Source organism: Apodemus sylvaticus, chromosome 13, assembly GCF_947179515.1.
Source record: "Apodemus sylvaticus chromosome 13, mApoSyl1.1, whole genome shotgun sequence".
NCBI lineage: Eukaryota > Metazoa > Chordata > Mammalia > Rodentia > Muridae > Apodemus > Apodemus sylvaticus.
This window is the reverse complement of record NC_067484.1, coordinates 80,592,086-80,615,885: the sequence shown is the minus strand read 5'-3', so window position 1 is coordinate 80,615,885 and position 23,800 is coordinate 80,592,086. Positions and strand designations below refer to the sequence as shown.

Sequence of the window (23,800 nt, the reverse complement as noted above, 5' to 3'; positions counted from 1 at the left end):
CATTAGAAACAATGAATTCATGAAATTCTTAGACAAATGGATGGAGCTGCAGAACATCATACTAAGTGAGGAAACCCAGTCTCAGAAGATCAATCATGGTATGCACTCACTGATAAGTGGATATTAACCTAGAAACTTGGAATACCCAAGACATAATCCACATATTAAATGATGTCCAAAAAGAACGGAGGAATGGCCCCTGGTTCTGGAAAGACTCAGTGCAACAGTATAGGGGAATACCAGAACAGGGAAGTGGGAAGGAGTAGATGGAGGAACAGGAGGAGGGAAGAGGGCTTATGGGACGTGTGGGGAGTGGGGACCCAGAAAAGTGGAAATCATTTGAAATGTAAATAAAGAATACATCGAATAAAAAAAAAAAGGACAAAACGGCATCCAACATACTGGGAAAAGATCTTCATCAACTCTACATCTAACAGAGGGCTAATATCCAATATATATAAAGAACTCAAGAAGTTAGACCCCAGAAAACCAAATAACCCTATTAAAAATGGGGTACAGAGCTATCAAAGAATTTTCACCTGAAGAAATTCGGATGGCCAAGAAGCACCTTAAGAAATGTTCAACATCATTAGTCATTAGGGAAATACAAATTAAAACAACCCTGAGATTTCACCTTACACCAGTCAGAATGGCTAAGATTAAAAGCTCAGGAGACAGGAGGTGTTGGCGAGGATGTGGAGAAAGGAACACTCCTCCACTGCTGGTGGCATTGTAAGATGGTACAACTCTGGAAATCAATCTGGCAGTTCCTCAGAAAACTGGGCATGACACTTCCGGAGGACCCGGCTATACCACTCCTGGGCATATACCCAGGGGATTTCCCGGTATGCAATAAGGACACATGCTCCATTATGTTCATAGCAGCCCTATTTATAATAGCCCAAAGCTGGAAAGAATCCAGATGTCCCTCAATGAAAGAATGGATACAGGAAATGTGGTATATTTACACAATGGAATACTACTCAGCAATTAAAAACAATGAATTCATGAAATTTTTAGGCAAATGGTTAGAAGTGGAAAATATTATCCTAAATGGGGTAACCCAAAAATAAAAGAATACACATGGAATGCAATCACTGATAAGTGGATATTAATTAGCCCAGAAACTCTGGATACTCAAGACACTATTAACATATCAAACGATTCACATGAAGAAGGAAGGAGAGGTCCCTGGTCCTGGAAAGGCTTGATACCAGGACAGAGAAAAGGGAGGGGGTGATTGGAGAATGGGTAAAGAGGGCTTATGGGGCATACGGGGAGGGGGGAACTGGGAAAGGGGAAAGCATTTGGAATGTAAACAGAATATAGAAAATAAAAAAAAAGAAAAAAGAAAAAATACTGTTTACATAAGTGTGCTAATGAATGGCATTAAACATTTCCCAGAGTACCAAACTACCATCACCTCACTCCAGAACTATTCGTTACCTTTCCCCAAATCCACACCTATTTTTCCCTAGTCTTTCCCAGTCTGTAGCAGCCACCAATCCACTTCCTTGTCTGAGTGGACTTGCCTATGCGTGACTTTTCATACCAATAAATGCTTATGATATCTAGCCTTTGTGTCGGTATTCTTTTTCATGAATATTCTCCAGGTTCGTAGCATGTAGTGATCCCTCATTTATTTTATTGCTAACTGATGCTCCTTTTATAAATACCACTTTGTGGATAAGTTGATGGATTGAGGTTTTTGTTGCCTCTAAGTTACGATGAGCAGGGCTGCTCTAAGCAAAAACTGAAACCAGTTTTTGAGTGTTTGACATGTATGAGTATTTATTTAGGCTTTTAAATTTTTTGGGTAAACTGGACTTACTGGGCTATGTAATAAATTTATCTTTAAAAAATATTCTACATTCTGTTCCACAGTAGCAGCAGATGTACATGGCTGGAAGCTTCCCCCTGAGCATATCTATGTTAAACTTGACATCACAAAGCTTTGGGTGAGGCTGTCCCACTGGATAAAAAGTCCTTTTTTTAAAATTTTTTTCTTAATTTTTTTTTTGTGCCTTTGATTTTCCCATCTCTGATAGCACTTGTGGTTACCATCTTTTGCTTCTTGGTCATTCATGTATTTCTTTTGGAAATGGCCTCAGAACCTGTGCTAGTTTTTAAAATTAGATTAATATTTATTGCTGAGTTGTAGAGCTGTTTATATATTCTGAATATTGATCCTCTATCTCATAAATGATTTTAAAGTATTTGAATTTGAGGATTTTTTTCTTTGCAATTTCTCAATCCTATGTCACAAAGATGCCCTTGTATGATTTCTTCTGAGAGTTTTAGAATTTTAACTCTTAAATTATTGGCTTCTTGTCTTTGTAATTTCCTTTCCTTTCCCTTTGGAACAGCATATGGATGTACTGTCCCAGTCCAGCCTTGAACTCATGATTGTCAACAGGATGTTTGGTCCTCCTGAATGCTGGGGTTGCATTCATGTGCTCTGTACCCTGCTTCATTTTGCTTGTTTACATAATGTGATGGGAGTTTCTCTGAGAGCTCTGCAAAGAAAGTAATAGAAATGTCTTTTCACTGGGGTGATCAGTAGTACTTTCTTTATTCAAATCATTGTTTCATGATTTGACCCACGTACTAATTTTATCTGATGATGCCATGCTCACCTACTCTGGCCATATTTCATTGTAGTTTTTCTCTGTTTTGTTTATGATATCTGTATGTTCAGTTTTTTCCCTTAATTTGCATTTCACCTCTTCAGCTACAGTATAGAGAATGCCAAGAACTTCTAAGTCTCTACCAGAAGTACCTATCGGAGCAGCAGGCCAAGCTCACCATGTCCCTCTCGGAGCTTGGAGCTCCCAGAGCGCAGGAGCAGCAGGTAAGTGGCCTCTTTTGATCCAAACGTTTCATTTTCCTTTTACATAGAGGGTCATATGAGATGCATGTTGTTTTAAAATTTACACATATCTCATGACTTCCATGTCAGTGGCCTTCCTCTTTCCTTGCCTGTTCCTACCAGTCCAGTGATCATAAACAAAACTTGAGGTAGGAGGTGGTTACTGGGAACTTTTGACTGGGTAAGAACATGCACTGACCTGTTGCTTAATAAAGAGCCAGCAGCCCTTTGTTAAACATGGGTGTTTGGTGTCTTTTTGGAAAATATTAATATCCCTTTTCTGATTCTAGTTCTAGAATAATAAAATATTTGGTGACTTCTGTATAAGCTTCTATGTATTAACTTATATATGAGTATTTATAAGTAACTAACTATCATCAAGTGATGAGTAGTGAGAACCTTGCCTTTTATGATGTAAAAGCAGGCATGAGAGCCACACAGTTAGCCTTCTAACACTGATACTTGATGTCATTGTTCTTATAGAGCAAATGTTCAAATGGATAGAAATAACCTTTATCTTAATAGGCAGGACTGTATCATAGAATGCCATTCATACTGAGCATTCAAATATAGATAATGTGTATACAGATGCATGTGGGGTGCACATGATATACACTCCATCGATTATGACATCAGTGAGATGAGGCAGGCACAGAGCATGTCCCCATCGATGTTCTTCAAATAGCATTAAAACCCCAAAGGTCAAACTTGAGGAGTGCTTGCAACTGCTTTAGATGGGGTAAGAGTTTTGCTAATGGAATCCTAGTTTTGAACCTAAAATTGGCACATTTGGGAAAGTAAAACAAACAAACAAAAGCCCAACAATATTAATATCACTGTAATGTGGTTTAGCTGACATATTTAACATAGACCATTTTTAGTCTTAAGTTTTTAAAGAAATATTCAAATTATTAATGGCTTACTGATATTTTGGTATAGAATGTTATCTCTTGTTCCGTTTTTGAAAGCTAGGTTGTACAGTGGCCACAGCAGAATGTTGCAGCTTATGTTGATTGTTTCTATACATGTCTTCACTAATCTGTAGAGAAGTTGACAACTCAGTGTATGCTTCCAACCCAGAGTACTTGTGAAGGTGAGGTTCATCCTCACATTTCTGCTCAAGCCCTTAGCATGACAGAGTTGAGGGAGACAGCACAAAAGCAAAGACAACTTAAGAAGGTGTGGAGGAGACAGGGAGCATTTCATTTAACAAAATTAGTAGAACCTAAAAAACCATAGGAGCAGAGGCATAATTATTAAAGTAAAAGGAAGAAGGAGTAAGAAAACCAACCACAACACTGTGCAGGGAAAAAATTGTTGATGCCTGATAGGGAGTCTCTAAGAACTACTGGAAGAGGCCAAACAAAACTGAGTAATAGTTAACACTGTCATACTTAACTTGAATCTTAAGAGGTGTAACTAAAAGAGAAAATGTCAGCCAAGTCTGTGTAGAGTGTGCTTTCAAAAGAAGACACCTGGTCTTGGAGTATAACGTGGAGTACGTAGAATACTTGCCTAGCATGTGTGAGGAGTTAGGTTTCATTTCCAAAACAAACAAACAAACAAACAAGCAAACAAACAAAACCAAAAATATATCTCTTGTTTACTTTCACTTAATCCAGAGAGCTTTTGGAAATATATGTTTCATTTTTAATCGTGTGTGTGTGTGTGTGTGTGTGTGTGTGTGTGTGTGTGTGTATGTGTGTGTGTATGTGTGTGTATGTGTGTGTGTATGTATGTGTGTGTATGTGTGTGTGTATATGTATGTGTGTGTATGTGTGTGTGTGTGTGTGGTATATGCACATATCTGTTGCCATAGCTCCTGGATTTGGAGTTATAAGTCTTTGTAAGCTATACATGTCTGTTCTGGGAGCTGTACTCAGTCTTCTGCAAGAGTAGCAAATGCTCCTGACTTCTGAGTCATTTCTCCAGACCTTAGAATTTTTTAAACCATGGATGTTTTCAGCAAGTACTTGATGATCAGGTTCTAAAATGTCTTCATAAAATATAAAAATGAAGTTGTGACTTAGAGGTGACTTCTGGTCTCTGCTGTTTGACTTTAGAATTTTCTTTTTTATTAAAGAAGAAGCAGATTATAATTACAAATGAGTAAAGATGTTGTGCAGATATGGGCACTGACTAGTTGTGAAAACATTAAGACTACCAACAGATTGGGAAAAGATCTTTACCAACCCTACATCCGATAGAGGGCTAATATCCAATGTATCCAAAGAACTCAAGAAGTTAGTCTCCAGAGAGTTAAATAACCCTATTAAAAATGGGGTACAGAGCTAAACAGGGAATTCTCAACTGAGGAAACTTGAATGGCTCTAAAGCACCTAAAGAAATGTTCAGCATCCTTAGTTACCAGGGAAATGCAAACCAAAACAGCACTGAGATTTCACCTCACACCGGGCAGAATGGCTAACATGAAAAACTCAGGGGACAGCAGATACTGGAGAGGATGTGGGGAAAAAGGAACACTTCTCCATTGTTGAAGATTGCAAGCTGGTAAAACCACTCTGGAAATCAGTTTAGTGATTCCTCAGAAAATTAGACATAGTACTACCTGCCGACCCAGTTATACCACTCCTGGGCATAGACCCAGAAGATGCTCCTACATGTAATAAGGACACATGCTCCACTATGTACATAGCTGCCTTATTTATAATAGCCAGAAGCTGGAAAGAACCCAGATGTCCCTCAACAGAGGAATGGATACAGAAACTGTATCCCAGATGCCCCAAGACTCCCAGAGACTGAACCATCAACCAAGGGCACACATGGTTCCAGCCAAAAATATGGCAGAAGAAGGCCTTGTTGTGCATCATTGGGAGGACTGGTCCTTGGTCAGGTAAAGTCTCCATAGAGGCCCCAACAAAGGGAAACCGAGGGGGTGAGGGAGTGTGTTGGGTGGAGGGGTATATATGGGGAGGCAGAGGATGGGAGGAGGGGGAAGGGTTGGGAAGTCTTTGGGGAAGGGGGAAATCGGGAAAGGTTTTACCATTGGCAATATAAATGAAGAAGATATTCAATAAAAAAAAGAAAAAAAAGAATATACTAGACTTCATAGCGAGTAAAGGGAAAGGAGTCAGACAAGCATTGACTTTGTGAAGGGTTACTAGGCCATTAATCCATAGAGATAATAATGAAAGAGGAAAAGGGGTCTTAAAGGAAGAGTTGGGGACAGGGGCAAATAAGAGACTTAGACCAAGGCTAAAGAGATGGCTCAGTAATTAACAGCAAATACTGTTCTTACAGAGGAACTGAATTATATTCCCTGTACCTATATCAGGTGGCTCACAGTCATCTATAATTCTATTCCAGGAAGATCCAGTGTCTAGGCCTTCACAGGTGCCTATATTCATATGCGCGTGCACACACACGCACACGCACACACACGTATATACACAGTCACCCACATTCATGCACATAAACATACACACACACAGTCACACACACACACACACACACACACACACACACACACACAGAGAGAGAGAGTTTAAAAGTAAACTAATTGTAAAAAGGGAACCCTCATGCCATGGAAGAAGGGCAGACTACTTGGGGGAGGGAGTGCAAAGGGGGCAGGAGTGAGGCACTAGGGAGGAGGATTAATGAAAGCAAAGTATACATGAGCATTCAGGATGAAATTCACTGCCTTATAGAGTACTCTTAAAAAGCTAATTAAAGTATAGTCTGAAGTGATAGACAAAGTAACTTTATTCTAAATTTAAAAGATGCTATAAGGACCAGAGGTAAAAACACAACTAGGAAGCCGGGCAGTGGTGGCGCACGCCTTTAATTCCAGCACTTGGGAGGCAGAGGCAGGGCCAGTTCTGAGTTCGAGGCCAGTCTGGTCTACAGACTGAGTTCCAGGACAGCCAGTGCTACACAGAGAAACCCTGTCTCGAAAAAACAAACAAACAAAAACAAAAAAAGAAAAGAAACACAACTAGGAGTAATTTAATGGCTTGAGTATATTGACGCAAACACTGGATCTCACCTAATCAGTAAATATATAACTATTGCTGAAAAACTAGAGACCACTCCATCTCCTAAGAAACATCTTTTTCAAAAGAAATTGTACCCTGTAGTAGTTCAGTGGAAGTGAGGTCATGTATTACTTCATTTGGGTTATGTATTATTCTCTTTTCTGGCTGTGACAAAATACCTGACAGAAGTAGTTAGGAAAGGAAGGGGTTGTTTTGACTCAGTCTGAGAGTCATGCCGGGAGGGAGCCGTGGTGGGGGGAACATGAGGGGACATGAGCTGAGGCCTGGTGCTCAGCTCATGTTCTCCCCTTGCCTTAGTCAGGAGCCCATGCTATGCAGTGCTGCCCTCCTTCCTGTCTCCAGAGTGAGTCTTCCTCCCAGTCCAGTCTAGTAACTCTCGCCCAGAACTGTCAGAGGTTTGCTGCTGAGCTCCATCTAAATCCCATAGGATTGTCAAACAGCACTATCCCAAGTTATAAAGTTAAACTTATATAATATAGAAGATATATATATATCATATATATATATATATATATATATATATATATATATATATATATATATAAAATCTTTATCCGTTTGACAGACTGCTACCTAAATGTGCTTTTGCCTGAGATGCTTTGAGGTAATCCAAAGGGAAAGCTTACTTAATTGTGTTTGAAGTTTCTTTGCTATTTGAAATATAATGTGTAGAAGTAAAAAACAATTTTAAAGACATCATCTTTGGGGACAAGGAAATTTATAACACACATATAACCAGCAGCAGTAACTGCAGTGGGTAGGTTTGAATGTATTTTTTAAGTGTCATAATATTTGTGTTAATTCTTTGAGAATTTCTCACAATATATTTTTTCCTCTTTTCATATATTGATTTTATTTCCTTAGTATAGGAACCCAGAAAATTGTCAAATATTGAAATAGCTACAAGCATTAGTTTTTCTGATTATGATTGCCTGGGCTATTTAGAATCATTTTTATGCTTTCATATAAATATTAGATTGGCTTTTCATTCTCTACCTCTCCCCTTTAACTCCTAACAGCTTCGCCTCCACCCCTTTTGCAACTTCATGGTCTATTTTATTTTAATAGCCTACTAAGTCCATTTGTACTACTTGTTGTTTATGGGTGTAGGGCCACTCAATGGAGCACAGTTGTCTTACCAGTAGACAAACTCTTGAAGAGAACTGACTCCCTTCCCCAGAAACTGCAGCTCCTCAGTTAGAGGTGGAGGTTCATGAACCCCACCCGACTCCATGGAGCCTCGTGAAGCCTCGTTGAAGAGGACTCTACAGCATCCTCCATAGATCCTTATTCAGCAAGGTCACAGCTGCTCCAATCACCATACTTAGCAAATGGAAATAACCTGAATGTCCTTCAACAGACAAAGGGATAATGAAAATGTGGTACCTATGCACCATGGACGCCTCTCAGCTGTAAAGTGAAATAATCATGAACTTTGCAGGTAAATGGATAAAACTAGAAAACATCATACTGTGTGAAGTATAGCTCAGAACCAAGAAGATAGAGGTTTCATGTCCTCTCCCATTAGAGGCTCCTGGCTCCAAAGATTCCGATGTGAGTACAAACCCTAAAGTTTGTAAGAATCAGGAAACTAAAAAGCAGCCATTGCTGTTATAGGGGAACTGGGGAGCAATAAAGAAGGGGATAGCATTTTATAAGGGATCTGATAGCAGAAATATGAACCACAGGGGCTGTAATTAGGGACAGGAAGTTAGATAAATACCTAGGAAGGATGGTAAAAACAGCATGGATGTCTGAAAGAGCCATAAGAATTATCCTACCTACCTGAAAATACCCATAATTCACAGAAGTCGGTGTGTAAGTATACTATAGAGTTTAAATCAAACCTTCCTATCTGTGCTGACAGTGCTTGCTCTAAAAGCCATAGGTCATCTAACAAAAATCCCAGTGCCAGGCATGAGAAGCCCTGTTTTGAGTTGCTCAGGATTGTCCAAGATACTTTTAAACAGCGTTTAAATAAAAAGTCACCTCATCTAAAACATACCATCTGCTGAAAGCTTCCAACAACTCTCCCCATCTCAGGCCACACGCTCCCTTCATTCCTTGTTAGGCCGAATGTCCCTTCTCTGAGCTGATACCAATCCAGCCTAATTCTGAGTTAGCATCCTGTGTTTAACGTCCTGTGTCCGCCAATACTAGGTGCTTCATATCTTCCCTCCACAGTGTTTCCCAGTTTTAAAATATCTGCTCTTTCCTATTGTTTTCCAACCATGTCTTTACTGCAGAATTCACAAACTTTGTCAAAGCTCTGAATTTATCTTTTCAGTTCTCAAACAAAATAATTACTGATTATAAAGTAAATCAACTGTTTTGAAAATTATATGCATGATAAAACTGCCTTTTTGAATTTCCACTCAAAACTCTAACAGGATAACTACTCTTTGTACTTTTCCAGAGGTCTGGATCAGTAAATATTTCAGATAAACGCACCTTTATGTTGCTGTAGGGAGATAGTTCAGTCTGTAAAGTGCTTGCTATTCAAGCATGAAGAGCCAAGACTTCAGGACCTGGGGAAAACCTAGGTGTGTTAACATGTGCTTGTAATTCTAATGTTGAGGAGGTAGGGACAGGAGACTCTGGGGCTCTGAGACCACTCAGCCTGTAGAAGGCCATCTCAAAATAAGGTGGACAACCATGAGGAATAGGCATAACACCTGAAGGTGACCTGTGACTCATTTATTTGTTCTTAGCCACAGTCTCTCTCTCTCTCTCTCTCTCTCTCTCTCTCTCTCTCTTTCTGTGTGTGTGTGTGTGTGAGAGAGAGAGAGAGAGAGAGAGAGAGAGAGAGAAGGGGGGAGAGGGAGGGAGAGAAAGAAAGAGCCTTTTTCAGGGTCTAGAAAAGTTTTCCTTGTGCTAGTGTGTTCAATGAAATTAACTTTGCATTCTTGTGGATACCCTGCAGAATCTCAATTACACAGCTTGTTTAGAGCACAGGAGGTCTATTGTGCTTGGGAGGAATTGGTCATAGTGACGCTCGGTCCTTCCTGGTGCTCATTGATCATTTCTTTCTCCGACTGCTGCTAGAAGCTTTCATCTGTGTGGTGCTGTTAGTCTGTGCTGTGGCCCCCTCTTAACCGCGCTGAAATGGCTTTCATTAGGCTGGACTACTGGACCAGTGCTGCATTGATATTAGGCACACTTTTCAAAACTTATGTCCGACTCTAAAACCTTTTCTCTCCACTCTTCCCCTTCTTAGACTCTTACTTATTTTAATAATGGTAGCAGGAACAATGACAGGTTGTGCTTACACAGCATTTATTCCATACCAAGTGCTATTTTAAGCTCTTTATGTCCATTGACAGGTTTAATTCTCACCTTAACTTTATAAGGTAGGATCATTATTACCCTCTACTGGGAAGGTCAGAGAGATTAAAGAACTTGCTCAGAATCAATTACTTACAGCTGTAAGGAGTGGGACCAAGAGTCTAACAACAGCAGGGTTATTATTGGAGCAAATGAGAATATTTATATTTGTCGTAGGTGCTTGCTGCAGTTTTTCAAAAGGCTTTAAACTTAAAAAAAAAAAAAGGTAAAATGTTTGGGTTCTTTGTCTTTGAAGCTCTGAGACGGTATTGAAAAACCAGATTTGTTGTGACAGCTTAGGTTTTCTGCTACTGGTCAAGAAATGGATAGTATACGGGTAGTGGGAAGGAGAGGGGGTTACTCCATCTTCATAGTTTTCTTCCTACATGAACACCTCTGGATAGGGAAAAAAGAGAAGAATGTGCTCTGAAGTATCCATTTTATTTCGCTGTATTCTTTGTGTTGCTTTTAATTCTAGAAGGTATAATATATAATTCATTTCTCTTAGCCTTCACTATTTAATTAGGCAAAGGTAACAGGCATTATCTTGGCATGGTTTCTGCATACTATTTCCTATGTGTGAATAAAATGTTTGGACCTGTTGGAACTCTTGTATTTAGCTTGACATACACACAGTAAGTTTCGTTTTAGTCTGATTGGATACCACAAGACCTAGAAATCCAATGAAGCCACTCTAGAATACCAAATTCATGCTTTGATTTTCTTGAATGAAACTCCTTACATTTTATTAGTTTATCCCCATTTTTCTCCCAAAAAATTGATGGTAAAAGAAATAACAGTGGAGGGACCTTTAAAAGACACATTATCATTCAGAATGTCCAATGATAGTCAGATTTCATTATTTTAGACCCTTTTCTGTGAATCATTCTTTTTTATTTTGATATGTTAGTGATTTCAGCACATCATGTAAAAAAAAATACATTAACCGACTACATTCCTTTTGTCATAAAATTTGTTCAAAGGATATAAACTTTCTGAGGTGTCTCCATTTACCTATACGCTCTCCCAATTTTAAATAGCTCTACCTATTATAAACAGGTTTATAGTAAATTATGTAAACAATATTTTGCTGCATTTTAAGATTTTTTTTAAAATTTCAGGATAATCTGTACATTTTCTTTCTATTCTGGGAATTTGTAACCTTGATTTTCAGTGGCATTCAGATAGAAAGGTTTAAACATAATTGTCTTTATTCATCGTTCAGGCATATCAAGCCTACCAAATGATGACTATTCACCAAATAGCAGTTTTTCTTGTGCTGCTTCTGTTGACTCGTGACAGCATCACAGAGGTTAATGTCTAAGAAGTAGTGATGTCACTGTGTTATTAAAGCATCCCTGAAAGTAGCCTTTTTTAGAGCTAGAAAGGAAATAAAGAGACAAAGTGTGGAGCAGAGTCTGAGGGAAGGACCATTCAGAGACTACCCCACCTAGTGATCCATCCCATATACAGTTACAAAACCCAGACACTATTATTGATATCCACAGGTCCTTGCTGACTAGAGCCAGATATAGCTGTCTCCTGGGAGACTCTGCTAGTGCCTGACAAATACTGAGGGGGACACTCTCAGCCAGCCATTGAACTGAGCACAGGGTTCCCCAATGGAGGAGCTAGAGAAAGGACCCAAGGAGCTGAAGGGGTTTGCAGCGCCATTGGAGGAACAGCAATTTGAACCACCCAGTACTCCCAGAGCTCCCAGGGACAAAACCATCAACCAAAGAGATATGCATGGTGTTACCCATGGCCCCAGACACATCAACAGCAGAGGACAGTCTTGTTAGACATCAAAGGGAGGGAGGCCCTTGGTCCTGGAAAGGCTCAACGGTGCAGTGTGGGGGAATGCTGGGACAGGGAAGCAGGAGAGGGTTGATTGGGGAACAGGGGGAGGGGAGATGGGTTATGAGACTTTGGAGGGGGGAACCAGGAAGGGAGACAACATTTGAAATGTAAATGAAGAATATATCTAATAAAAAAGTTAAAAAAGAAAGAAAGAAATTTAATGTCTTTCTCTTTAGAGAACTTTCTTTTCCAATTCTAGAGATCTCCTTCCATCTGTAATGCTGTAAAGTCCTCAAGAAAGGACAAGTGTAGTCCAGAGTAACCCACTTTAAAAGCAAATATACTTGATTGCTTTACAGTGGGGTCTCAAATTGTGTCTAATCTGGAAAATTGCATGAAGATTTAACTAATACTATCCATAATTCAGTTTGAGTCAATCATTACTCCATTCTGATATTGTTTGCAGTCATCACACATACCTGCAGTGTGTACTGAGAAGGGAAGGTATGGGATATTTGGAGGGTTGGCTTCTGTATTAGTTTCATGGTACTATAAGAGAACTCCTACTCTGTTCAAGGATATGTCTCCAGGAAACTAACATTCGAAGACAAATGAATTAGAGATTTTTACCTGTACTGGCATAAAATCAAAGATCAAATGCTAATCTTTATATCACTGAGGCCCCAAAGAAGAAAAAGATATTACATACATACATACATACATACATACATATATATATATACATATATATATATATGAAAAGAATAGCCAAGTCCAAAAAAAAAGTCAGACTCCCTGAAGTAGCATCTTGAAAAGTCTTCATAAGACATAAATGAGGAGATAAGAATGGATTGATTCACATTCTTCTGCATGCTGACCTCCAATTGAACCAGCACCATTTGTTGAAAAGACTATCTTTTTTCCACTGGATGCTTTCAGCTCCTTTGTCGAAGATCAAGTGACCATAGGTGTGTGGGTTCATTTCTGGATCGTCAATCCTATTCCATTGATCCGCTTTCCTGACATTGTACCAATACCATGCAGTTTTTATCACTATTGCTCTGTAGTAAAGTTTGATGTCTGGGATACTGAATCCTCCAGAAGTTCTTTTACTGTTGATGTTTTCAGCTCCTTTGTCGAAGATCAAGTGACCATAGGTGTGTGGATTCATTTCTGGGTCTTCAATTCTATTCCATTGGTCCACTTGCCTGTCTCTGTGCCAATACCATACAGTTTTTAACACTATTGCCTGTAGTATTGCTTGAGGTCTGGGATACTAATTCCCCCAGAATTTCTTTTACTGTTGAGAATAGTTTTAGCTATCCAGGGTTTTTTGTTATTGCAGATGAATTTGAGAATTGCTCTTTCTAGCTCTATGAAGAACTGAGTTGGGATTTTGATGGGGATTGCATTGAATCTGTAGATTGCCTTTGGCAAGATGGCCATTTTAACTATATTAAACCTGCCAATCCATGAGCGTGGAAGATTTTTCCATTTTCTGAGATCTTCTTCGATTTCCTTCTTCAGAGATCTGAAGTTCTTGTCATATAGGTCTTTCACTTGTTTGGTTAGAGTCACACAAAGTTCTTGTCATACAGATCTTTCACATGTTTGGTAAGAGTCACCCCAAGATACTTTATGCTGTTTGTGGCTATTGTGAAGGGTGTCATTTCCCTTATTTCTTTCTCAGTCTGGTTATCCTTTGAGTATATAAAGGCTACTGATTTGCTGGAGTTGATTTTGTAGCCAGCCACTTTGCTGAAGTTGTTATCAGCTGTATATGAGTTCTCTAGTAGAGTTTTTTGGGTCACTTAAGTATACTATCATATCATCCGCAAATAGTGATAGTTTGACTTCTTCCTTTCCAATTTGTATCCCTTTGACCTCCTTATGTTGTCTAATTGCTCTAACTAGGACATCAAGAACTTTATTGAAAAGATATGGAGAGAGGGGGCAGCCTTGTCTAGTCCCTGATTTTAGTGGGATTGCTTTAAGTTTCTCTTCATTTAGTTCTCTTCATTGATATTAGCTACCGGTTTGCTGTATATTGCTTTTACTATGTTTAGATATGGGCCTTGAATTCCTGTAACTCCAAATGGATCAAGGACCTCCACATAAAACCTGACACACGGAAACTAATAGAAATGAAACTGGGGAAGACCCTTGAAAACATGGGCACAGGGGAAAAGTTCCTGAATAGAACACCAATAGCTTATGCTCTAAGATCAAGAATTGACAAATGGGAACTCATAAAACTACAAAGTGTCTGTAAGGCAAAGGACACCATCAAAAGGACAAAACGTCAACCAACAGATTAGGAAAGGATCTTCACCAACCCTAAATCTGACAGAGGACTAATATCCAATATATACAAAGAACTCAAGAAGATAGAACCCAGAGAACCAAATAACCCCTTTAAAAGTGGGGTACAGAGCTAAACAAAGAATTTTCACATGTAGAACTTCGGAGGGCTGAGAAACACCTTAAGAAATGTTCAACATCATTAATCATTTGGGAAATGCAAATCAAAACAACCCTGAGATTTCACCTCACACCAGTCAGAATGGCTAAGGTCAAAAACTCAGGAGACAGCAGGTGCTGGTGAGGATGTAGAGAAAGAGGAACACTCCTCCACTACTGGTGGGATTGCAAGATGGTACAACCACTTTGGAAACCAGCCTGGAGGTTCCTCAGAAAACTGGGAATGACACTTCCGGAGGACCCTGTTATACCACTCCTGGGCATATACCCAGAGGATTCCCCGGCATGCAATAAGGACACATGTTCCACTATGTTCATAGCAGCCCTATTTGTAGTAGCCAGAAGCTGGAAAGAACCCAGGTGTCCCTCAACAGAGGAATGGATACAAAAAATGTGGTATATTTACACAATGGAGCATTATTCAGCCATTAGAAACAATGAATTCATGAAATTCTTAGACAAATGGATGGAGCTGGAGATCATACTAAGTGAGGTAACCCAGTCTCAAAAGATCAATCATGGTATGCACTCACTGATAAGTGGATATTAGCCTAGAAACTTTGAATATCCAAGACATAATCCACATATTAAATGATGTCCAAGAAGAACGGAGGAGTGGTCCCTGGTTCTGGAAAGACTCAGTGCAGCAGTATAGGGGAATTCCAGAACAGGGAAGTGGGAAGGAGTAGATGGCAGAACAGGGGGAGGGAAGGGGGCTTATGGGACTTTCAGGGAGTGGGGAGCCAGAAAAGGGGAAATCATTTGAAATGTAAATAAAGAATATATCAATTAAAAAAAGTGAAAAAAAAAGAAAAATAAACCCATATTGTCAAATGAAAAAAAAATGATAGGAAGCAATAACCACTACTCCTTAATATCTCTTAACATCAATGGACGCAATTCCCCAGTAAAAAGACATAGACTAACATACTGGATATGTAAACAGGACCCTACATTTTGCTGCATACAGGAAACACACCTCAGTGTCAAAGACAAAAACTACCTTAGAGTAAAAGGCTGGAAGACAATTCTACAAGCAAATGGTCTCAGGAAACAAGCCGGAGTTGCCATTCTAATATCAGATAAAATTGACTTTCAACCTAATGTCATCAAAAGAGACATGGAAGGACACTCCTTGCTGGTGGAAGGAAAAATCTAACAAGAACTCTCAGTCCTGAACATCTATGCTTCAAATGCAAGGGCACCCTCGTTCATAGAAGAAACTTTACTAAAGCTCAAAGCACACATTGCACCTAACACAATAGTCGTGGGTGACTTCAACACTCCTCTCTTCTCAATGGACCGATCAGGAAAACAGAAACTAAACAGGGAGACAGTGAAACTAATTGAATCTTTGGACCAATTGGATTTAGCAGATATAAATAGAATATTTCATCCTAAAGCAAAAGAGTATGCCTTTTTGTCAGCACCTTGTGGTGACTTCTCCAAAATCGACCATGTAATTGGTCATGAGACAGACCTCAACAAATATAAGATTGAACTAATCCGATGCCTCCTATCAGATCACTATGGAGTAAGAGTGGTCTTCAGTAGCAACAAAAACAACAGAAAGCCCACATACACATGGAGACTGAACAATACTCAATGATACCTTGGCCAAAGAAGAAATAAAGAAAGAAATCAAAGACTTTTTAGAATTTAATGAAAATGAAGGCACAAACATGCCCAAATCTGTGGGACACAATAAAGGCAGTGCTAAGAGGAAAACTCATAGCCCTGAGTGCCTCCAGAAGGAAAATGGAGAGAGCATACACTAGCAGCTTAATGGCACATGTGAAAGCTCTGGAACAAAAAGAAGCTAATTCACCCAGGAGGAGTAGAAGACAGGAAATCATCAAACTGAGGGCTGAAATCAACTGTTTCATTGATTCCTTGTACTGTCTTTGGTCATTTGTCTCTAATTTACTAATTTCAACTCTTTGTTTCTTACTATTTACTTGTATCGAATGTTATTTATTTGTTTTAGAGCTTTCAGGTATGTCATTACATGGGCTCTCTACAATTTTTTATGTAGGCACTTAAGTGATATGAACTTGCCTCTTAGAACAATTTTTATTGTGTCCCACAGTTTGAGTATGTTTTCATTTTTGTTCAATATTAAAGTCTTGCAGCATCTTCCTTTTTGTTGTTTTATTTTGTTTGTTACACAGGGTTTCTCTGTGTAACCGATCCCTGGCTGGCCTGGCCTCAAACTCACAGAGATCCACCTGCCTCTGCTTTCTGAGTGCTGGGATTAAAGGCATCTGGCTTCTTCCTTAATTTCTATCTTGACACATATTTCATTCAATTCCTGAATTTCTGAGTTTTTAAGCTTTCTGTTCTTTTTAGTGTTGTTGATACCCAGCTTTATTCTATGGTGGTTAGAGAGAAATCATGGCATTATTTCGATTTTGTTTTATCTGTTGAGACTAGCTTTGTGTCTAGATGCATGGTCAATTTTGGAAAAGTTTCTATGGGCTTCTTAGAAGAAGGTATTTTCTTCAGTGTTTGGTTGAAATATTCTGTAAATGTGTTAGTTCCATTTTATTTATAACATTGTTTAACTCTAGCATTTCTCCAGTTAGGTTTTTCTCTGGATAACTTGTCTATCAGTGAGAGTGGGGTATTGAAGTGACTTACTATAACTGTGTGAGAGTCAATATATGATTTCTAGCTGTAGTGGTGTTTCTTTTGTGAACTTGGATCCCCTTGTGTTTGGTGCATGTGTTTAAAATCAGTGTCCTCCAGGGGGAATTTTTTCCTCTGATGAGTATGTACTGTCCTTCCTCATTTTCTGATTAGTTTTATTTTGAAACCTAGTTTTGTCAGATATTAAAAATGGCCACTCCGTCTTGCTTGAGTCCATTTGCTTGGAATATATTTTTTCCATCCTTTTACCCTGAAGAAATGTCTATCCTTGATTTTAGAGTGTGTTTTTTTTTTTTTTTTTTTTTTGATGCAGAAGGGTGGATCCTGTTTTCAGATCCAATCTGTTGGTCTGAATCTTTTTATTGGGAAATTGAGACCATTAATGTTGAGAGTAGTCAATGTTCACTCTATGTTGATTTCAATTATTTTGTTTTTGTGGAGTGAGTTTTTCCCCTCTTTTAATTGACTGGTCTGAAATTATTTATATTCTCTTCCCCACCCCCATGTGTATGTGTTTTCTTGGTGTTATTAAACTTTTCAGGATGAAGTTCTAGTACCTTCTGATCAGCTGAATTTGTAGATAAGTACTGATTAAATTTGGTTTTATCATGGAATGCTTTGATTTCTCCATCTATTGTGATTGACATTTTTGCTTGGTATAGTAGTCTGGCTGGCATCCTTGGTCTCTTAGCATTTGTAGAACATCTATCCAGGCGCTTCTGACTTTGCAATAACTATAATTCTAGATACTGATATTTGCTCTTGTCTTTGTTGGGTGGGTATTTTGTATTTGGTTTCTGTTGCCCTCTTTAGTTCTTAGAAGAGTGTGGTAGAAATGTATTGACTTATAAGAAACTCTTCTGGGATCTTGATTGGAGTGGCCACAGGATTATCAGGAATAAAGTGTTTCTAGGTATTGGGAACTAACACTAAAAAATGGGGATGGGACACAATGGGTGCTGAGAAGGCCCACAGGAGGTAGGAAAACAGTGTATACTACCAGAATTTGCTTAGACCCCTGGAAATTGGGGCAGAAAGGATAATGAGTCCACAGCAGGCAGTATGCTTCTGAGCTGGGAATAAGACTGGCAGACTGGAACTGGAGGACAGGAGGGAGAGGGATGATCTGGCAAGTTTTCCTAAAATTAGTGGCTGAGTCAAAGTGATAAGGTAATGAAAAAGGGCTGTAGGAGAGGGATGTACATGATCCTCTGAGATTGGAGTCAGAGTATAGGCAGAGTCCACTGAAAGTGGTTTGTTAAAAAGCTGGGGATAAGACTGGTGAGTTAGTATTGGGGAACAGAAAGAAGAGTGAAGGTAGCCTACTCTATCATTACTCAGCATCTTTCTATGTCTCATTTAATATAGGTATAGATTTATTTTAAGTGAACTTTAGGCTTATTGTCTCCTTGAAACAAATACTAAATTTCATTTTAGCTTCCTCTGAATCAGAAGCCACAGTGAAGACTAAAGAGAAGACTCGGAGGTTAAGTGCACTGACTGCTTGTTCTTCTTTGTCCTGAGCTCAATGCCCAGTAACCACAAGGTGGCTCACAACCATCTGTAATGGGATCTGATGCCCTCTTCTGGTGTGTCTGAAGACAGCAACAGTGTGTATATGTGTATATGTGTGCAATAATATATATAAGATATATATACAGATATATATGCTCTTTTTTTAAAAGCTGCACTGAATGTGGTAGTTCATTTACAACTTTCATTAAAAACTTCATTTGAAAAAAAAAGAATATACCAAATAAAAAAAATAAAAAATAAATAAAATAAAAAGACATAAATGAGGGTAAAATTTCTTTTGTAAAATCAGGGGTACATTTAACAATAAAAGTTTAAAGAAAAAACAGAATACAAGTATCTTTAAATAAAGTGATGACTCCTGTCCCTGGCAGATCGTGCCTATAGTCCGTTATCATGGCAGTCTTTCTAAGTGCAACCTACATTAATGGGTCCATTATGGTGCCAAAATTTGTTTACTAAATAAAGCATTCGCTAGATCTGCAGTTATCTTAGATCATACAGGGACTTAATGACCAGCTTGGCTCTTCACTGACTATAGTTGTGGGTCCACTAAAAGAAAGACGGTGAAAGTAAACCATATGTGCATGTACACGAGTGAGAGTTGGAACTTTGCAATCCTTCCTTCCTTGATGGAGCAATGTGAAGGCTGAAACACTGCTCACCTTCAAACCCGAGTAAGACTGAGCAATGACACCATCACGTGAGGTGACAGCAAACTAAGATTTAACGAAATACAAGGAAATTTAGAGTGCTGATCTAATAGTAGCTGAAAGTTTTATAAAAGTCAGAAAAAATTCCCTAACAACCAAATTGCCTGTTGTTTAAATCTTTTCTGGGAAAATATTAACAAAAGTCCATTCAGCCCCATATATAGTGTACCAAACTGACAACCTAGAGACCACCAGTTGACCTTAATGAACAAGAGTTTTGGGAGGCTGTCTATAGGAGCATGGATAACACAAAGGTAAATTGATGATAGGTCACAAACACTGCATCTCTGGAACACCCTGCCCAAGTTTCATTTAACTCCACTAAAGACACTTGCCTTTTCTACCAGGGGCTCACGGCTCAATACAGCCTTGAGGAGGGGACTCGTGAGTCCTGCAACTTTCTGCTCTTCCTTAGTCTTACAGGTTGCCTTTGATTCTTCCGTCTTAGGAGTCCCCTCCTCCTTGTAGGAGGGAGTGTTTCATTTTAGAGAAAGGAGCTATACTACATTACCTCCTGGTATTGTGAAAGTAAAATCATGTATGGGCTGCTTTTAGCTGTTATAGAGTATTGACACGTTCACAAAAATTAAAGAAACCTGTAGGTAACCATCCGGAGATGCAGAAAACGTATTGCACTTGTAAATTGGCTCCTGTGGCAGCCTGATTCTCACAACATAATTTTAAGGCTGGAGAACACCCCACCAAATGCTCTCTGTTTTCTAGCCCATTTTTATACAATTGTGGAAATTTTTACATTAGGAAGGATACAAACTATACCCTAAGAGGTTTCCATCTGAATGAGGAAATAGTTAATATTATACTTGATCTCAAATGTATAATGACTAAAGTTGAACTTTTGATCCTTCCCAAACTGTGACTCCCATCATCCACCAGCTCAGTAACTGGCAACTTATTCCTGTTTCAGGAAAGTGTGCCCTGGAGTCATCACTGCAGATTAGAGCATCACCAAGTAGAGTCTGGTTTTGTCTCTAAGTCTGTTCCCAATCAGATCATCTCTTTTTCACTTTCTTCTGTCTTGAATTCAGCTGTATTTCCACATGGGTTAACTCCTGTGTATTTACTAAAGATAGTTAAAAACTGCATGTTTCCATATGTAATATTTTAATCAGTTAAAACTGGATACAATCTAAATAGTCTTGTGTAGCACAAAAGGAATAAATTAATGATGTACACTGCTTGCATGAATCATGCTAACTAAAAAAAGGTTGTGTACCCTATGTATGCATTTATGCATGATTCTAAAACACTGAAACTACAGCAGCAGGTGAGTAGTGTAAATGGACAGGAGGTGAGAGGCAGGTTTAAAAGGCGCACAGAGTGCATTACAGAAATGCGGGGAGGATCAGAGGTTTTGAACCCAGAGCCTTGCACATGCTACGTGCAGTTCACTCCAGCTAATTGTTTCCATTTTTATGGCACTTACTTGGCCTTTATTAGTTTAAAAAAGTTGGGACACAGTATGCCAAGACAATTACTCTCTGTAAATTATAACTTTATTTAGAAAAAGATGGCTAGTCCTTGCAAAAGATGGTATCAGAATTACTTGAGGGAAAGAGAAATCACTCCAGTTATCTGATAAGTAAAGCATGGACTTTAATAGAAAATGAATGTATGTAAAAACTTCGGAAAGACCGAGGAGGAAGGCTTAGACTTCACAACAGCACAGAACCAGTACTCTAAGGAAGTAATGCACTGAGACAAGCTGGCGTGTGGTGGAATTCAGAGCACGATGTTTACTGTTGTCACTGCTATCCCCTCAGAACATAGGAAACTAAGAATGTACACCCACCTGTGAGGTACAGGGGTAAGGAAGCAAGATGGGTACATACCTCCTTGCTCTCTCTCCTGCTGCTACAAATGCTGCTTTGTAGAAACTTAAAGGTGTTCTTTAGGATGTCATCACAGGAGAAAGTTCTCGTGTTTCATCTATTGTCCTTTCCAGCATAAATTAGAAGCAATCGAGGGAGGAGGAAAGAGGAGAGATGTCAGCGTCATGTGAGAGGCAGAACCCATCTGGCACTGAGAGCTGTGGCTGCAAGGGCCTCTGGAGTGTGATTTGTAGTCTCCACTTGGTGCAGTTCAATGAAGGGCAATATGGAGTAAGCCAAGGCTCCACTGTCAGCATAATGTCTAAATGTTCATTAATAAGGGACTGTTCAAATAACTTAGAGCATGTTATGCAGAAACTGAAGGATTCATTCAGGTGGCTGGTGTTCCGTAATCCACAGTTTAATTATGATACCAAAACCACACAAAGGTCCAACAAAGAAAGAGAACCTCAGGCCAATTTCCCTTATGAATATTGATGCCAAAATACTAAATAAAATTCTTGCCAACCGAATCCAAGAACACATCAAAACAATCATCAAACTCGGCTGAAATCAATCAAGTAGAAACTAAGAGAACCATACAAAGAATTAACAAGATCAAGTGGGCTTCATCCCAGGGATGCAGGGATGGTTCAATATAAGGAAATCCATCAATGCAATCCACTACATAAACAAACTCAAAAAAGCCATATGATCATTTCATTAGATGCTGAAAAAGCATTTGACAAAATTCAGCATCCTTTCATGCTAAAAGTCTTGGAAAGAACAGGAATTCAAGGCCCATACCTAAAAACAGTTAAAGCAATATACAGCAAACTGGTAGTCACCATCAAACTAAATGGAGAGAAGCTTGTAACAATCCCACTAAAACCAGGAACTAGACAAGACTTCATTCTCTCTCCATATCTTTTCAATATAGTACTTGTAGTTCTAGCTAGAGCAATTAGACAACATAAGGAGGAAGTCAAAGGAACACAAATTGGAAAGGAAGAAGTAAAATTATCACTATTTGCAGATGACATGATAGTATACTTAAGTGACCCAAAAAACTCCACGAGAGAACTCCTACAGCTGATTAACAACTTCAGCAAAGTGGTAGGTTATAAAATCAACTCAAGCAAATCAGTTGCCTTCCTATACTCAAAGGATAAGCAGGCTGAGAAAGAAGTTGGGGAAATGTCACCCTTCACAATAGCCATAAGCAATATAAAGTATCTTGGTGTGACTCTAACCAAACAAGTGAAAGATCTATACGGCAAGAACTTCAGGTCTCTGAAGAAGGAAATTGAAGAAGACCCCAGAAAATGGAAAAAATCTGCCATGCTCGTGGATTGGCAGGATTAATATAGTTAAAATGGCCATCTTGCCAAAAGCAATATACAGATTCAATGCAATCCCTATCAAAATCCCAACTCAGTTCTTCACAGAATTAGAAAAAGCAATTCTCAAATTTATCTGGAATAACAAAAAACCCAGGATAGCTAAAACTATTCTCAACAGTAAAAGAAATTCTGGGGGAATTAGTATCCCAGACCTCAAACAATACTACAGGCAATAGTGTTAAAAACTGTATGGTATTGGCACAGAGACAGGCAAGTGGACCAATGGAATAGAATTGAAGACCCAGAAATGAATCCACACACCTATGGTCACTTGATCTTCGACAAAGGAGCTGAAAACATCCAGGGGAAAAAAGATAGCCTTTTCTTTCTTTTTTTTTTTTTTATTCGATATATTTTTTATTTACATTTCAAATGATTTCCCCTTTTCTAGCCCCCCACTCCTGGAAAGTCCCATAAGCCCCCTTCTCTCCCCCTGTCCTCCCACCCACCCCTTCCCACTTCCCCATTCTGGTTTTGCCGAATACTGCTTCACTGAGTCTTTCCAGAACAAGGGGCCACTCCTCCTTTCTTCTTGTACCTCATTTGATGTATGGATTATGTTTTGAGTATTCCAGTTTTCTCGGTTAATATCCACTTACTAGTGAGTGCATACCATGATTCACCTTTTGAGTCTGGGTTACCTCACTTAGTATGATGTTCTCTAGCTCCATCCATTTGCCTAAGAATTTCATGAATTCATTGTTTCTAATGGCTGAATAGTACTCCATTGTGTAGATATACCACATTTTTTGCATCCACTCTTCTGTTGAGGGATACCTGGGTTCTTTCCAGCATCTGGCAATTATAAATAGGGCTCCTATGAACATAGTAGAGCATGTATCCTTATTACATGGTGGGGAATCCTCTGGGTATATGCCCAGGAGTGGTATAGCAGGATCTTCTGGAAGTGAGGTGCCCAGTTTTAGGAGGAACCACCAGACTGATTTCCAGAGTGGTTGTACCAATTTGCAACGCCACCAGCAGTGAAGGAGTGTTCCTCTTTCTCCACATCCTCTCCAACACCTGCTGTCTCCTGAATTTTTAATCTTAACCATTCTTACTAGTGTAAGGTGAAATCTCAGGGTTGTTTTGATTTCAATTTCCCTAATGACTAATGAAGTTGAGCATTTTTTAAGATGCTTCTCCGCCATCCGAAGTTCTTCAGGTGAGAATTCTTTGTTTA

General features: G+C 39.0%; 1 protein-coding gene across 2 annotated transcripts in view; it reads left to right on the top strand.

The window, feature by feature from the left end:
- Kiaa1328 (KIAA1328 ortholog) overlaps window positions 1-23,800 on the top strand; it is a 257,014-nt gene that overhangs the window by 100,124 nt on the left and 133,090 nt on the right. For both annotated transcript variants that reach the window (XM_052156056.1, XM_052156055.1), the window contains exon 6: window positions 2,724-2,851. In XM_052156056.1, the coding sequence (XP_052012016.1) occupies window positions 2,724-2,851 (128 nt within the window). The remainder of the gene's footprint in view (window positions 1-2,723; window positions 2,852-23,800) is intronic.